Consider the following 19,408-nt stretch of genomic DNA (forward strand, 5'->3'; position numbering starts at 1 on the left):
AGCACAATTAGCACATGATAGTTTAGCAGAAGCTGACAGTCAGCCCCAGCCCATCGACAAGTGTTGCCAGATGAAATCTACAATATTCAGTAGAAAAAAAATCGTTTTAGCAGTAGATAGGGGAAAAAAGCAGTAGATTTAAAAAGTGATGTCTGCAATAGGTAAAATTGAAAAAAAAAATGCTCTGACCTGACGGCCTACCGCGAACCACGTTCGACGTGTTGCCTCTCTGTCGCACTTGTAAATTCGTACGTAAGTGTGACAGGGAGGTAACACGTCGAACGTGATTTGCGGTAGACCCTCAGACACCAACCTCCCATAGAAAATTTGTTTTATTTTTCCTTTTTCTGCTGACAAACTGGGCGTGATTGAGTAATTGAGTATAGCTGGCAAATCAAATTGTCAGTAACAGTAAAATGAAAAGTATCATTCTGTCTCTTACTTTTGTTATTATAATTAATAAATGAGCACAAGTTTTTTTTCTACTCATCATTCGCTTGCCCTTATCCCATTCATTTGGGGTCGGCGCAGCATGTTTTTTTCTTCCATACCTCTCTCTCGCCCGTCATCGTCATTTCATCATTCACTTGCGTTCGTTTCATATCATCTCTCACACAGTCCAGCCACCTTTTCCTCGGTTTTCCTCTCCCGTTAATTCCCTCCACATTCATTCGTAATACCTTTCTCGTCACATGACTCAGTCCATCCATCTTTTCCTCGGTTTTCCTCTCCCGTTAATTTTCTCCACATTCATTCGTAATACCATGGTAATACCTTTCTCGTCACATGACTTTCATCCCTCCGCATCACATACCCATACCACGCTAGGCGATTCGCTTTTACTTTTTCTACTATGGGTGCAACTTTCAGGCTTCCTCTTATATACCATTCCTTATATCCTATCCATTCTTGTCACACCACACATCCATCTTAACATTCTCATTTCCGCTACATGCAATCTCTTCTCATCCGTCACCTTTAGAGCCCAACACTCCATCCATACATGACGACAGGTCTTATGATGGTTTTATAAATTTTACCCCTCGTTTTCGAAAAATCAGTAGCTCACCAGTAAAAAGCAGTAGATCAGTAGATATTTTTAAAATCAGATAGATTTACTGCTTAATCAGTAGATCTGGCAACACTGCCATCGACACCCCATACTATGATAACTTAGGAACGTACTTGTCACCAACGTTGAGGCATAGAAAATAATCTTATCGAATTAAAATGACTGCTGTTGCATTTTGGTAGCACATACCATACTTGCTTTCAAACATAGAGGTATTATACCTACTTTTCTTTAGGTTGGTATGATCGGTAAAATGTCTACCGTCATTTTAAATTGTCGTGAAAGCGGTTATGTTACGTGTTTATTTTTGTGTTTAGACTAAATAACTTTAGCTTTTATTTAAATGGGGGGGCAAATCTTTAAGAAAATGTGAAGTTTGTGGGGTCAGGCGTGTAAGGAAACTTACTTCTGAAATATTTTGGCCAGATTTCCACTTGATCCGAACAGGTCGGTAAACTGATTTTTTTATGCGATATTTTCATTTTGAGTCGTTACCAGATACTAATTTAATTAGTTTGGAGTAGTTTTTATCGTTTACAATCCTTGATTAAAACGAAAATATTCTGTGAATAGATTCTTCTTATAAAAAACTAGGTAACCTAAGACACGAATAGTGTGCGAACAACTTATCGATAATCCCTTTATTTCAGATGTCGATTATGGGTAAAGGTAACAGGCAATAAGGATTTGGAATATTTACCTATACAAAGGCTGAATGAAACTCCAACCTCTGAATATCTACAAGTGAATGTAAATAAGCCTGACAGCTTTTTCCCTTTGTGGGAAGTTGGAGTTCACAGCCTTCACAGGCAAGACTCAGTGTTTGCAGGAGTGCTCTAAAAGTAGATTGTAGCTTTATTTACGTTTATAAGCGTATTGTAATATGCCTACGTAAATATAAAACTATCTGTATCTTATCTTTATTATGTAAAATAAAATTATTTTTATATATTGCATTTATTTTATTAATCCACCTGATTCTCAAAATTTACTTTTACAGTAGTACAGTACAACAGCACGTATCGCACATTTATCGATATCGATAAACAGTAGGTACCGGAAGTGTCGAGCCCTAGCGTTGTTTTTTTTTTGTGTTGGCAGTATTGACATGTATTTGGTGTATTGGCACAATGTACGTTCTTAATTCGGTTTAAGGCTTGTTCGAGAGTGCCGACTCTTAAAACGTAGTGATTTAATACTCTTTGGTCAGCCCATCGACATCCCATACTATCTATGATTATATGATAACCTTTGAGTATATAGCCTAAGGAGATGTGATACACGGGCGACCCCCTCCGGCAAAGTACATTGGTCAACTGTTCAAACACGTTATATAAAACTACTTGAAGTCGCTTCACCGCCATTTTACATCGTTCCGTGTCGCGAGACGTTTCTCTTAAAAAATGATGACTTGTGCAGTATTATCGTGTAAAAGGCGATCTGATAGCTCAAATTCGCAACAAGATCGCGTTTCCTATCATATATAAGTATTTATACTAACTATTAATAGTACATTATTGTCGAGGTTCGGAAGTAGCTACTTGCAGGCTGAGGATTCGTTTTAAACGGACGACCTTGGGAGTCCGTTTAATTGAATCCGAAGCCAGCAAGTAGCCTTCCAGCCGAGTCATATATAGTGCTTTTCTCAAAAATGGTGCAAGAAATAGAAATATTTTACAGAACTTACAGAAGCAACGTTCTAATTTTCACAGAAAAAAATACAACCATTAAAAAAATTTGCTTGCCGCCTTTAAAAAAAAAAGAAGTGTATTTTTCTGCTGAAAGTACGCCAACCTATTTGAGACGCCTAAATAGTCGCGGCACCAACATTAAGCCTATAACAGACTATCGCACCGCACCGCGACCTTGGAGCGTCGCACCCATAAGCGAGAGCGAGAAAGAGATATCTGTTTCTGTTTCTGCGGTGCGGTGCGATAGTCTGTTATAGGCTTTATAATAATAAGTGCTGATCATCTGTTTGGCTGTTTAAGGGACCTATGCCTTCATTTGATATGGCCATTTAAAGTTTTAAAAAGTTTGGAACTTGTTAAATAATGGAATTTGTATGCGACATTGCAGTCCCGAAATCGAGACTGCAATGTTTTTAACTTTTTAATTTTTTGAATGACCATAAACTACGCATTTCGCGACCTATTTTTTAACCGGCAACGTCGACTTTGCCGTCCATTTTTGAGAAAATGTATATTGAAGTACAATCTCCATTTAAAGAAAAAACCGTTGCGATACATAAACGACAGAAAAATGTAAACATGAATACAGTGGTACGGGGACGAATCGGTCTTAAGGGATGTGACAAAGTCAAAAAAGCGACTCAACATTTGAATGATTGAATGAATCATTCATTCATTCAATCACTGCAGTTTGTTTAATATAGCTGATCAAGCAAATAATGTCAGTAAAAAAAGACGCGAAATTCAAATTTTCTATGGGACGATATCTTTACCTATGTATCAGCACAGAATAACTAATAGTACTACCGTACAGAAAATTCACTCTTTCACAAAAGTCAGATTTAGGTATAAAATTACACCTATATCGCTGCCTGCAAGCAAAATTGAAACTTATAACCGCGCACGAACCGTGAATCTCCTTTCCGCGCCGCAGTTTTATGACCGAGCTGTGAGTGTCGGCACGGGGTTATCACTTGACAAGTTTTTATACCTAAAGTCTATTTTTTTATTCGGTAGACTAAAATGACATTTCATAGTATGAAATGACCATACCTCGCAACCGAGCTAGCAAATCTGTAGCAGTTGTACGTCAGGGTTATCACTACTACGCATAAACTAAAGTACAAAAAATATTTTTTCTTTGTTTTCAAACACACCAATATTTTTAAGCAGTGAAAATTCCATGGTAATATTTGAAAGAAATGCGTAAAAAACGTGATTTTATAAACAAAATAACAGATACATTGAAACGCATCTAATATTGACATTGACCTGTTAATTTATATTATTTTGACAGTAAATTAAACCGGGTTATATCGGAAGAGGGTCAACAAGGTTCTCGATCAATTTTATTAATCTTACATACAATAAAGTTAGAGCAAAATGGTTCATCAGAATCGCCAACCCTGACACAAAACTGTCATATGCTACGGTTTTGCTAGCTCCGTTGCGGGGTATGGAAATGACACATGATGTTCATACTATGAAATGTCATTTTAGTCTACCGAATAAAAAAATAGACTTTATACCCACCGATTCATTATTTTTAAGATAAATATGTCGGAATTACAAGCTTTGATTATGTAAACATACATTTTTTATCCGGAGATAGTATGTCTGATTCTCACGGAAGTAAGTTTCGAAGCCATTGTGTATTTTCAATATTGCGCGAGCGCCACGTGACACGACTATCGTGCACGCCGAGCGGCAGCCCACTGCCATACGTCTGTCCGATGGGCGCGCCGGCCAAATGTACCTAAACTGCGGAGTGACACCCCCCTGGTATCAGCCCGGAAAACCTGCGGGCGACAGTTCATTCCACAGTTTAGCTGTGCGTGCTGGCTAAGACACAAAGACACATAAATACAGACAGCCATACATACAAACAATCATTTTATTGGTTACCTAATATCTTCAATGTACAGAATTTTCACTTTTACAATTTTATAATAAATAGTAGTAGATATAAGACAATTCAGTTCATTCATCAAACTGATTTGACTCATTCTTCAGATGTGTCCCATCACTATCATGTTCGTATGTATGCTGCATAGTTATGTGAAAACTCTGTTTGTGTGCGTGTAATTTTTGATGTGTTGAACTTTTTTGTAGTGTGCGTTTGTCGCAACAGCAAAATCTGTGTCTGTTGAGTTACTTATCTTTTGGTCGTGTGCTGTAGGTGTTTACCTCGCCCCCCGCTAAAAGTGGCGAAAAAATTTGTTCGAAGAGTTTACGTTATCACATCTCCTTAGGCTATATACTCAAAGATGATAACTTAGGAACGTACTTGTTACCAACGTTGAGGCATAGAAAATAGAAGACAAACCAAAGAAAGTCTGCAGCGCAATAATTTGACATCGAATTAAAAAACTACATATGGCAATGTTTTTAAAGTCCGTCAACCAAATCTTGTCAGTAGTAAAAGGCGGCAAATTTGAAAAATCGCGGGTTAGCAACACTGTGTTCAAATAATTCCAAAACGCGTGTCATCTGTGTTTTATCTGTGGAATGTGGATCGTGAACGACAGCCGTCACCTTATTTATTTTCATTTGGTTTTCATTCTGAATCGTTTCTGTTTCAAGAGATATTTCTGCTGTCACCATTAAATACCAATACATTAAATAAGAATAAGCAAAGCTAAGGGGCCTACAATGTACAATCATGCTTGTTGGCGTTGATGGTAAACATTACTAAAAATTGAGGTTATGACAAGTATTGGAAGAACTCTTTCGAACTTTTAAGATTATGTTCAGTTTTTTTGTTTTAGGGTTAAAAGGCATAAATAAAATTAAAACGTATGCCTAAATCTATCCAACAAGACCATAAATTGTGTCCTGGAAACCGTCCATAGGCCCACATGTCTAATATTTTCAGCAATCAGTTGTGACTATTTACAAAGGTAAACCTTTTAAACAGTATTAAGAGCCTTGATTATATCGCCGTTCTTTCGCAATATCTACCTAATCCATACATGTTTGTTGCAGGATTAAATCTTGCCCAATATAAGGCGTTCGTAGTAGGTAGTATCTTTTCAGACAATACTTACCTATGGCGGTTTATGTACGTGTACAACGCAACCAAGTCGAAAAGTGACCCTTATCTTATTTACCTTTAAATTAAATAAACACCCAAATATCAGTTGTTTTATTTTTAATATGTATATTGTACAATATATACCAATCAAAAAAATTACACAGGTATGTCATATTCATCCAGAACAGTACACTAATTTACATTAACAAGTGGCATATTATATTGTAAATAACAAATATATGCACTATCTAATTATCTGCATTTTGATATGATTTTATTTTAGTAAACTTAGAAGACATAGATAGGGAACAAAGAGAATATAAGCAGTTGTTTTTGATATCTTCAAATTTGTTCATCATTTTGATTAACATTGTTTTAACATCGCTTTTAAATTGTCCGTCCATGTTTCAATTTTTTTCAATAAACCGCGAGTGACAATTTAAATTGACGTACGCAGGGCGCGCTCAGCGGAAAAAAAAACTGTTGGTTCGATGTACATTGCTGCTTTTCTTAGCGCAATACTGCTCTTTGAGTGTTGCCCTACTTTAGTTTGCTTTACATTGCTACTGACAAGATTTGGTTGACGGACTATAAGCAGTCAGTAAACGTCATGCACTATGGTATGTGTTTGTCAAAATCGTTTAAATATTCATTGTGTTTTGTGATGAACGGAATAAACATGGTGAAACCTTACAAAACCGGCGTGCGGAAGTTACTTTTCCGCATGACGAATAATTTTACACTTGTAAAAAGTCAGCACGAGGCGATTCAAGCTAAAAAACGACAATGTTTACAAAATTTGGAGTTGATGACGGGTAAGTGGAATGAAACATCTTAATACTTCACCATATGTAGGTACATATGGTGAAGTATTAAGATAGATAATATAATATTGGTTTAGACAAAGGTTTCACAGCAAATTGAACACACCTAATAGGTATAGGCATACTTATGAACTTCCTCTAACATTTCGAGAAACTCATTGGTACTAGCCGGGTTTTGAGCTCGAACCCACAACCTCCATGCTTATGCTCACGGCATGGGTACCTACTAGTTAAAGCTAAAATTAATTTTTAATATATGTTTATTGTTTTAATGGTTTATTTCGTTTTTCCGAAAACTTTAGTTCGCAAATTGCGGGCAATTTCTCTGTCAATCTAATTACGCCTTAATGGGAGTAAAAGAGAAAGATGCTCGCATATTGAGAACTTCGGTGTTCGCGGTAGGCCCTCTGTACCTATTTACCGCCGTCGCGGATATTACAAAAGCTTATTAATTTTGATGAAGCCAAATGTCACATTCTCCCAATATTATTTATCAATATTAGTATATGTCTACATATTAATAGTGACATCTATTGTTGGAATGAAATTTATTTTACCATAAAAATTAAGCTGTGCACACAGCTTAATTTTTTCATAGACGGTAAATATGGTAGAAATTTCACAAGTATCAAGACTATTTAATCCATTTTCTGTGGTGTTGTCGCATACCGATTTTTAAAAACTACTTTTAATCTAGCGCTGCAGACTTTCTTTGGTTTGTCAGTTTCCTGTGAAAATGCAACGGTCGACAAAGATTACTACATAAATCAGTTCCAATAATAAAATTGTTAGAGGCTGTGCGGAAAGAGAGGAGTCGTAGAATGTATGGCCCCATACATTCCACGACTCTTCTCTTTCCGCACAGATTCTACCTGTAAGTAAAGAGCCCACAGGTATATGTATGTGTGCGTATCTGTGTGTACATGTTTGCGTGTTACTGTATATACAGTCTCATTAGTTGAGAGCAGGTCCGCTAGGGGCAGCACTAGCAGAGACTTGAACGTGAAATGTCCGAGAGTTTCTTATCTATTACAGTAATATACTTGGTCAACCAGATCTCGACAGTAGAAAAAGGCGGCAAATTTGAAAAATGTAGGCGCGAAGGGATATCGTCCCATAGAAAATTTGAATTTCGCGCCTTTTTTTACTGACAAGATTTGGTTGACTAGCTATAACATATACTAATCTATGGTCGCGTCCATGTCCCGCCCATAAGTAAGAGCGAGAAATAGATAGCTCGACTTGGCGGGGGCACTCCCGTGCCCCCAGATCTCTTTTTCGCTCTCACGTATAAAGGTCGCGGTGCAGTGCGATAGTGTGTTACGACTTTCAGACTGTCACTGAATGGTCAGTGACGTCAGTGTCACTGTCACTACTGTCAGTCACATTCACATACATGTTATTGATGTCTTATCTCTCTATTATTATTATATTTTGTTTATATTAATAAAATACAATACAGTATAAGATACATTCTAATAAAAATATTTATTATTATATGAATCTTATTAAATTTTTCTAATATGTTGTATGACCAGTTTAAACCACTTGTAGATCTCGTATTGAACAATTGGACAGCATTACAGTTGGCAGTAGAACAGGGCATGGGTGCACCGGGTGGTGAAAAGGTTTTTTAATTGATTACGTGATTTATACATCATTTTTGGAAAAAAATATTGAATTAATGTTTATGACTTCTCTATTTCAGACTGCCCAACTCATGTCAGTTTATGTCGCCCGGTACTGCGTCGAAAACATAGTAGATATTGAAAATGTTACTGAAGTGTTGGAAGACTTGATGGACGAAGAGTTCGAAACTGTCTGTCATGATAATTCACCCAAAGGTAGCACTTGAGTTTATTTGTAATGTTTCATTCATCTATACTTGTCTTGGACTTCTTGAACTAAACTAACTTGTTACTAAAATGCAAGTACAGAGCAATATAGTAGTTTATGCAACTGGAACATAATGAGAGGCCTTAGAATGTGGATTTTATTTATTTTTGTTGAAGCAGATCAGATCACATATGGCTCCTCTACACGATGGGCCAGCGCTGGCCACTCCAAGGGATGCAGCCATGCGGTAGAATGAGATAGCAATATCACTTGCTCCCTCTAACGCATAAATGCATCGTGTAGAGGAGCCAATAGATAGACATGTAGGATCATGCCTAGACACGTACAGGTGCATATAATATGATTTCTACCATAGTGAAATAACCAGGGGTCGGACATAAAGTGCGGATGACGTCAAACCACTTATAGGATGATTTCAAATAGTATTTTTGATTTTCATAAACAATTATCACTTATCATTTATCAACCTCTTTATTAAGGTGACGGTAGAGGTGGGTAAATTTTCAGATTCTGTCAATTTACCCCATTTCACACACAAGCGCACTTCACGCACACCACCTCACTTTACTGGGACAGGTCACTGACCCATCAAGTTTTTTTTTAACATAGCGTTTTGAGTTTAGTGGCCTCCTTTTAGGAAAAGCGTTCCATTGAAAGAAGAAAGAGAAACAATACATTTAATCTTGCTTTCCTTGTCTGTTCATGTCACACGTGACGTATTTAAATTCTAATAATTCATTTGGTTGTTGACAATTTTCTACATTATGGCTTTGTCGAGATACGCGTTTTCTAAAGTTAAACCGAATAAAACCAGATGTCATTAAGTCAGATGTAAAATTTTATTTACTACTCTATACGACTTTTCATAAGGCTCAAAATCAATTAAATGAGAATTTAAATAAATAAAGTTCCGGCAGGGTGCAAAATTTAATTAAGGCGGACAAAATAAAATTTGAAAATATATGGAAACAGTGTTGACTAATGTACCCCTAATATCTTTACCGATTTACTTTTATGTGGTATATTCGCCTTTTGTTTCACTATTAAATTAATACAATTAAAATAAAAAATATTATACCGGTATTCCACCGGTATTATTTCAGTGCTGAAGCGATTATCTTCGATCGTAGCCTTGATAATGTAGGTGTTGATAGTTACTTACGGCGGTAGGAGCGGCAATGAACCCCGTGCAGAGTAGAACGTGAGGTGCGTTGGGATAAGTGCATATATCTACTTATAATTCTTTGGCTGGTTGGTAACCCTCTATATTTTATTTTTTGTTTTACTGTTATTAGGTTAAGGGAGTTTTAGGGAGTGAAAAAAAAATGATTTTCGTTTTATGCGCTCGCGTGATTGCCGATGGATTATAATTAGACAAAAGAACTTGTTTTCCACGCATCGAATGTAGATCCCTATGACACTTCCTCCAAGTCTTCTCCAATAATGTTTATACCGTATTTTAATTACCTACCTTAAATGTCTTTTTTTTTGTGCTATACATACTTCAAAAAAATCGCTGGAGGCCTAGCGGTAAGAGCGTGCGAATTGCAATTCCGGCTCGTACCAATGAGTTTTTCGGAACTTATGTACGAAATATCATTTGATATTTACCAGTCGCTTTTCGGTGAAGGAAAACATCGTGAGAAAACCGGACTAATCCCAATAAGAGCCTAGTTTACCCCCTATGGGTTGGAAGGTCAGATGGCAGTCGCTTTCATAAAAATTAGTGCCCACGCCAATTTATGGGATTAATTACCAAGCGGACCCCAGGCTCCCATGAGCCGTGTCAAAATGCCGGGACAACGCGAGGAAGATGATGATGATGTGACACATACTTCCAAAAAAATCTACAAATATTTTACGTGACAACTGCTTATAAGTAAATATTATGTAGGTACACTTATAAAGTATAAAGTAGAAAATATCTTATAGGTACATAATATAAAAACCGATCATGTACGAGTAGGATTCACTATGGGTTCCACAGTTACACATTTTTATTGCATATTTTTTGTTTAAGACCAACTCACCTATTATAGGACATAGGTCTTCCATTAATCTTTTGGCGTTGAACTATTTTTTAACCGACTTCCAAATCTAAAAGGAGGAGGTTATTAATTCGGTTGTTTTTTTATTTTTTATTATTATTATTTTTTTTTTTTTTATGTTTGTTACTCCATATCTCCGTCATTACTGGACCGATTTTGAAAATTTTTTTTTGATTGTATGTATATGCATACAGATTGGTCCCGTTTTTGTCAAAACCCGGTTCTGATGATGGGATCCATGAGGAATCGAGGGAACTCCTCAAATTTTAAAGGCATATGTATAGAATTTTATATATTTTCATCAGAAAATCAAGCATTTACATTAAAAACTGTGGGATTTGATGAAGTGGAACTGCTGATGATGATCAGAACAGAACTCTTCAACGACGCATAGTACCTACACGTTTAGTGATTTTGAATTTCGATTTTGACTTGGACTGGGCCCCGGACTTCGGACTCGGACCTGTACTCGGACTCGGAGCCGGACTCGGATCCGGACCCGGACCCGGATCTTGATCCGGAAAACCACTATGATACTTAAACTAAAAAAACACTATGATTACCATAAAATGTATAGGTACATATTACCAAATAAAGTATAAGCGCCGTTAAGTGGGTTAGGCTAGTAGTTAGAGAAGTCGGTTTTTTTCTATTAAAGATTATTGTATATGTATTTATGTGATACAATTCTGAGTTAGGTTATGGTACATTTTTGCTCACCTACTTATAATTATGTATTATATCTGATATGTCACATGATACCAAAAATCGCCGCAAAGTTAAAAGTTCATTTATTTACGTTACTCATCTTCGGATCACCGACTTACTACTTCCTTACTTGACATATGTGTACTAAATTTCAATTGAACTAGTCCAGTAGTTACGGTGAAAATTGGCTTTAACAAAATGGCAGACACACGAGTGATCTTATAAGGGAGATTATTTTCCTTGAGTGAATGGTATGCATTTACCCCAATGCACCTCACGTTCCACGCGGCGCGGCGTAATCTGGCCCCTATTTCACCACGGTGACAGGTACGACAAAAACATCACTGTTATTGACGCCATAGGCATCCATGGACTACAGTTACCGCTAACACTGATTTAAACTTTCACGATTTTTACACATTATTAAATTGTACAACGGAACCGCAAAACGTTCAAGCGGATAAACAAGACCAAGTGCGGGTAGTTCGAAAAACTCGCGCGGTTAGAAGATGCTGATGTCAACTTAAGCCAGTCTTCTCCGAGACCACGGGGACAACGCCGTCCTCGAAACGTCGGAGGTAAATCTTAAAACTTAGATACGCGATTAAGTCCCGTTGTACAATTTAATAATACAGTTACCGCTTACCATCGGGCGGGCCGTATTCGTGTTTGCCACCGTCATTGTACCTATTATTTAAAAAAAAAAACTTTATTATATCGGATAAAACAGACATTTCTCTCGCGAAAAAATCTTGTGACAATTGTCACAAGATTTTTCAAAGAATTTTCGGTAAGTCTTGACAGGAAATGAGTTCTGTGTCGCAATTTCGATACAGTTGCCGTGTTTCTTGTGACAATTGTCATTAGCTTCGCAAAATAAGAATTTTTTAGTGGCAATATAATGGAGTTTATTTATTTATTAAAATGTTGGTGGCAAACAAGCACATCGCCCGTCCGATGGTAAGCGGTTACCGTAGCCTATGGAGGCCTGTGACGTCAGCAACAGTGATGTCGACAACTGTCGCACCTGTCACCGTGGTCGTGGTGAAATAGGGGCCAGTAAGTACCTAATAATCGCAGTGGTCTTAAGTGTCACAGACCCTACTGGCGCGTAAGTCCTTTATGACAATTTCTGCCTATTTTAAATTCTTCAAAAAAAAAAGAAACCGAATAATTATATCGGACTACCGAATTTTCACGAGAATCAGTTGAGAAATGTGATATGCAAAGGAGAAGAATTCGGACATACGAAAGCATTTTTGCCCAAGTTGAAACGGAGACCTTCGCCAACGCTCGGTCAATGATGGTTTAGGTACAGCTAGCTGCAGAGAAAAGGTACCACCCCTGCATCTATCTGGTCGTACCTTTTCTCTGCAGCTGACTGTACACCTATAAAAATGGTTGTCCCTGCTGTAATTTTATACCGGTACCGTACTTTGTATTTCAACCGGTATAGTTTTACCTTCAAAACGAACCGGTATTGATAAATAATAACGGTACCATACCGCTTATACCGTAAAGAAAGCATGATGCAGTCTCTGCTTTGCACAATTATTGTGTGGACAAAATTCTTATAATCACCGAAACATACATACCTACGCACATAATGTCATTGAAATAAAACATTGTTATTTTATAGTAAATTTATATAATACTCGATATATACACATAACAATAACCAGACCGCAGCGGTATTAGCCTGTAAGCTTCATCTCTTGTCTCCAAATCCGCAAAAACTAGTTAGTACTAAATGCTGGTCTTGCTGTTATTTTATTCTTGAAGATTATGGCTTGTTTCTTGATTATTGAGAACAGCACGTAATCGCACACATATAGACGGAACGAACGGCAACAAAGTAGGTGTAGACACTAAGACTTTCAGGTATTAAACGAATTACGCTTCGTATTAATAGGTAAGTACCTAATATTTAAATGAATATATAATATTCTCTAACGTAAATACAAGATTACAATTGACATCAAATGTCATTGACGTACAGAAGTCATATACTTTTTTTTAATGACGCAAAATTGATACCAGCATAATGAAAATCAATCCCAATCAGTAAAACGAGTCTTTAAACTTTTTTCATTTTAAGCGGGTTTTGAAGGAACAAGTTACTTAAATTCAATTGTAATCGTATTGTTTTAGGATAGTTTACTGCTGTTTTCGATCGTTACGACCTGTAAATAACAACAAATCAAATTTTAAATAAATTTATTTACCCTATTTTTTGAAATACAATTTATCTACTGGTATACATTTTCGTATGCGTATATGATGAAATGTCTAAATAATGTCAAAAACGAGCTACGACGATGTACACGTCTTCTTCGATCCAAGGCCAGCGGCCATCTGACTCGAAGAAGAATTTTGAGTGATGTCGTCAATGTATGGAAATTGTACGAAAGTTTACATTTGGGATTGAATTTCTGTGTTGTATTTGTGAGTAAAAATATAAGTAGATAATAATTTGCTAGTTTAGTTATTTAGCTTTCAAAATCACACAACAACTCAATTACTGTTAAAGGCAAAACTGTAATGCGTGTTGCTCAAACGGAACTCCATATTTTGATTTTTGGATACTTTTAGTGTCGATTTGTAGAGAATTACAGCAAATAAAAAATATTATGCCGTAAAGAGCCGGTACACGGCTTCTTCGTGAACAAATTTACGTATAATTTAATGCAGTTATTAAACATTTCTTGAACAAATTGATTGCACAAAGTGAGCTCTAAATCGAAAACGTCATATACCGTCCCCTTAAACGATATCGCCACTTGAAATGAGTAAGTACATTTTTGACTGACACATTGTCAATCAGATGAACAATAAATTGACTTCGTTATTGTTTAGCTATTGTATCTTCACGATTATATTTAGCTAAAATGTATATTTACTAATGTATAAGAAAACGCTCTAAAATGTCATCTGTACTCGAATATTGTGGCAATTTTCCGTTTTTGGAGGTACGTGACAAACACGTATACTGCTCTTGCTGTAATCAAGATATACCAACGAAGAAATTTATTTTATTCACTACATCACCCTACCACCTGTATTATCAATTCCATGGATTTATTTACGATTATTTTGTTACTTCATTAATACTACTTTGTTACTACATGTCACACGGAAGTTTAAATACAAACTCAAACATCACCTGTGTGCAAGATTACGTCATTTTTACGTCATCGGCACTTTTTGTCCGACCCCTGGAAATAACATAATTTTCATATTTAAATGGTGGCAGAATTCACATTCTATACCTCCTATAAAAAAATTGTGGCATAAAGTTGTATAAAAATCTGGATACATGATTATGTACAGGCTGTACAGCAGTATTTTTCAAGCTGTGGTTGTGAGCTTGGGGGGTCACAAAGCTTCTGCCAGCTGTAAGGCAATACATAAGCGAAACATTTTGTATATACTAAAGGGGCTTTTCAATATAAGTACAGTAGAACCCGCTTAAGACGATTCTGAGGGGACCTAGCCAAAAAAGCGTCTTAAACGGGAAATCGTATTAAACGTGAACAAAAAAAACTATAATAACCTCCTGACACCGAGCATTTAACTGAAATAACGTGTCACTATGACCGAATGTACTTTACAAGGCATTAAACTATTTCTGTTGGAAAGTCCGAGACCTCGCATGTTGAATAAAACCTAAACTAATGTGTTTCCCGAGTTTTCACTAAAACAAAGGCGTTTTAATATTATTGGATTAAGACATTGAGCATATTTTTGTTTTGGTATTTTTTGTCCTTTATAAAGGACTTTAGGTCATTAAGGCATAAGTAGGTTACGTGTATAAAATGAAACAAATTATTTAACATTTTAAGAAAATTTAATGTAATGTTACACATTAAGTATAAACAATCATATTTTTTATTTTTATGAATATAGTCAGTCAAAAACTTAACATCTCTAAGTGGTATCTAGCTGAAATCTTTAATTGCGAACAAGAGCAATGTAATTGCAAGTGCCTTACTATAATTAACATTTTCATTAAATAAAATATGTTTGTAATTAAATAATCATCCAGGTATTCTTCCACATACTCGTTGATGTTTGATGGATAGTAAGCTGGTGAGGACAAACCTGGCAAATCAACGTCGAACTTATCTCGTTTCCATGAAGCAACATCTTGTGGCCGACTTGGACCTTGACTGCGAGTGCCACCACGTGTACGAACCCGACATCCAGAACGTCGTCTGCCCCGACCTCGACGACCAGTAGCTCTACCGAGGCTACGAGAACGACCTCGACCTCTTGGTACATTGCCATCATCGCTGTCGTAACTGTCGCTGTCGCTCAAGTCTTCCTCAGCTGAAGATCGAGAGTCATTTATGAAAGCGTGTACCTCCTCAGTGAAATCTTCATCTTCACTCGAATCTTCCAATTCGGAGTTATTAAGAAGTTCTGTAATATCGCGGTCTCGTAACGCTGAAAATAATATATTCACTACTTTAGGTATAAGTACCGAAAGTGATTTACGTAAGATCAATTTCACAAACTTAAAACATAAACTACGAACGATGTGCCTTTCTATAGGTTTAATATTTTTACGACGATTTATTTACTTTATTATTCTTTATTACCACACAAAAGTTCGTAATTTCAAAAAAATGTTTACTAATTTGCTATTCTATAACAACCCTACATTAAAACAAGTGAATTTAACAAAAATATTTTAAGTTTTACTTACTGCGTCGGCCACGTGCCGCCATTGTTCAAAACTCCTGAACACGCGTTACAAAAATGGCGGCCAATAGGTAGGATATCTCTATCGAACTTCAAGGACAAACTATCGCCATTGCTTAAATTTCATTGGCTGCGAGCAATCACGTGATAAATAATTTTTTAGCGGGAAAAAACAAACACTCGGGAATTGAGGCTAAATACCTGTAGGTCGGTCCATTGTCGATATAAGAAGTTCAAAAATGGTCGGCCTTTAGAGTACGATTTATTTAGCACTTTGTGAAGGACGCCAGGTGTCAGGAGGATAACGGTGATAATGAGCGAATAAAATCTAAGTGTAGACAGGTATTTATAAGTTCACACGCGGTTAAATAATCTAGGAACACTAACGATAGGCTCAACTAGAAAGTCGTGGAGTAACTGACTGCAAATAAATTTAGGAGCGATAGCTTGCACTCCGTGGTGCATAACGGTCAAGCAGATGGCATCGCATTCTCACGCCGATAAGGACCCGACAAAAGATTTTTTTTTTTTTCTTTTTATTTAAGCCTTTTATTTTTCCTTAAATAGTTTGCATAATATAACATGAAGGAGTCGGAAGGCGGACCCTGGGTCCTCGCGCCCCGCGCGGGGGCACAGCTGGGATTGACGCCAGGATGATGATGATGATGATGATGAGTTTGCATAATATAAGTTTTCTAATAATATTGTTGTTTATTTTACTATATTAAGGACCCCTGTCGGGTATAGGCCTCCTCCATATCTTTCTACCTTTCTCGGTCTTTAGATAAAACTCGGTCAAAAGATATTAGACGAAACAAAAAACCTGAGGTTGGTAATAAACACATTAAAAATTTTGCCTAACGACTTATTGCATAACAATACGACGGTTATGTCAAAAACACAAACGTGCAAATGGTGCGTAACGGGACGGATAAGTAATATATAATTTTAGATGGCGTATTAAGCGGGACGCGAGTCGTATTAACCGTGAAAAAATTTATGAAAAAAGGCCTCAAGTTGCAGGGACCGGCGTAAATTGGCGTATTATGCGGGAAATCGTTTTAAACGTGATCGTATTAAGCGGGTTTTACTGTAGTTTAACTGACAGATTACAATGCTAGAGTAGGAAAAGTATGTATAAATAAACAAATGATAACCAATGATCTGCAAATTTGGATCCCACTTGGGGAATCCAGATTGCCATACAAATAAAAGATATACTGATATAACTAACATGGTACTCATACTTTTATAACTAACACGGAACTTAATCGCGTAAGACTTACGTTTATATATATGGCCTGACGTTTCGAACGTGACGTTACGTTCGTGGTCACAGGCAGACTGGCGAGGAATTGTAACATCTTCTTGCTGCGCGGGTTTAGGCATCAGGTAGATTAAAAAGTGGCTAATCATATTTCCATTGTAAACTTAGCTTTGTAATAGAAGAACTTGATACTATAATTACAGAAGTCGCGACATTACTCCTGCAATACCTGGCAATGCTCAAAGAGGGTAGACAAGAGGAACTGCAAGCAAGAGTTGCTGCTATGCCTGCCTGTCGAAAGTGGCTAAATCAGCCAGCTTGTAGTAAATCTATTCCACCACAGGTGAGAAAAGGTTCATTATAACTAAGTATTGTAATGGTTGTCCATTAATTGTGCAAGGGGAGGGGAGGGGTTAAAAAGAACGTACATATAGCTGGTCAAGCAGATCTTGTCAGTAGAAAAAGGCGGAAAATTTGAAAAATGTAGGTACGAAGGGATATCGTCCTGTAGAAAATTTGAATTACGTGCCTTTTTTTACTTACAAGATCTGCTTGACCAGCTATAAATGTTTTCCCGCAAAACATTGTCTATGGAAATATAGTAGTTTTAAAGAGTATAAATGATAGGTCAACTGTTTGTTTCATATTTGTCTATTGCAAAACTTATCTATAGCTGGTCAACCAAATCTTGTCAGTAAAAAAAGGCGCGAAATTCAAATTTTCTATGGGACGATATCCCTTCGCGCCTACATTTTTCAAATTTGCCGCCTTTTTCTACTGTCAAGATCTGGTTGACCAAGTATAGTATAACCTCTGTACTAAATTATTGTTTAACTATTTATTCATAGATTTTATTCCGCGATCCATTATCTTTTCATTAATCATACTTGTATGTCACATGAATTTAAATCAAAAAATCAAATTATATGGTCACCTAAATTTATTACTAACGTAAAATTGAACAACCTTACATGATTATATGTATATCTCATCCCCTACTATCATGCAATAAATTCCAAAGTAACGTAACGCTGCCTGTCAGTCTGTTACCTATTCACGCTTAAACTGCTGGACCGATTTGGATGAAATTTGCCATGAGGATAGTATAATTTACATATATAGATGATAGTGATGATCTGATGATACAGATATTAGATAGTTTTTATCACATGTGAAAAGGTTTAAGTACTATGGAAGTTTGGCATCTTGATTTTATCGGACGCGAAAATTACACGAATAATTGTTTTCTACAACCATACCTTATCATACTTGCCAGTTATTATGACTTGGTAGCTCTAAACAATATTTCAATTTAACAAATATATGAATATAATTAGGTATGTTCATTCATGACACAAATGATAAACTCCCTAAATAAAAATAGTAAATAACGTCACCTATATCAAATAGAGACAATGTTAAGTACCATAGACCGAAGACTAGACCATAAAACAAAAAGCCTCAGTTAAATAAGGATAATTACAATCGTCTCAATTACGTGAAATATTTGACAAAAGACTTTACTTTTTATAGAGCCACGGCAATCCGGATGATGACACTACTAGCAGCAGCGATGAAGATTACCTTTCAAGCAAACCATTGAATGGCAAAGGATCGTCATTAAACTATAACACCGAACCTGAATCAATGGATAAAGAGAAAGAGCCAGTTCGGACTGTAGTGAGAACCAGAAGAAAAAGAAAGTAGGCGGGAAACTATCTTGGATTTTAAGTTTGAATAATATAAAACAATGGCTAGTCTTCTGTAGAAATTAAATTAATTTATTCTTATTTAGTGTAGGTAAGTAATGGTGGGGCTATAAAACCCGCGGACACAAAGGTAGGTATTTCAGTCTTTACTCCGAAAATAAAAAAGACGGAATAATTTGGTATTGAAGTAGCTCATGTACTGGCTACTTGGCTACTTAGACATCAAATAGGATTTATAAATTCAATTTTTTAGCTCCACCGTATACTAATATACAAGTAGGTAATAGTATAACTTAGGTAGTGAACCACTACTAAACCTAGAGACTGTTCCCCTATTACTATCAAAGCGTTTTGCATTAAGTCTTGACTCATAAATTGCAACAGAAATTTCAGTATTTTTAGTTTTTTATGTAGAAATCAGATCGAATCGAATCGAATACTTTACTTCATTGAATGAAAATGTATTATAAGCAATTGAATTTGTACTGAAAATC

General features: G+C 36.4%; 1 protein-coding gene across 1 annotated transcript; it reads left to right on the forward strand.

The window, feature by feature from the left end:
- The first annotated feature begins 8,065 nt into the window (after window positions 1-8,065).
- On the forward strand, window positions 8,066-19,009 carry LOC134660843 (pre-rRNA-processing protein TSR2 homolog). The gene is made up of 4 exons (XM_063516689.1): window positions 8,066-8,249; window positions 8,330-8,465; window positions 17,409-17,548; window positions 18,739-19,009. Exons 1-4 carry the CDS (start codon window positions 8,145-8,147, stop codon window positions 18,910-18,912), a joined length of 555 nt encoding a protein of 184 aa, XP_063372759.1. The 5' UTR covers window positions 8,066-8,144; the 3' UTR covers window positions 18,913-19,009.
- Window positions 19,010-19,408: the final 399 nt, after the last annotated feature.

Source organism: Cydia amplana, chromosome Z, assembly GCF_948474715.1.
Source record: "Cydia amplana chromosome Z, ilCydAmpl1.1, whole genome shotgun sequence".
NCBI lineage: Eukaryota > Metazoa > Arthropoda > Insecta > Lepidoptera > Tortricidae > Cydia > Cydia amplana.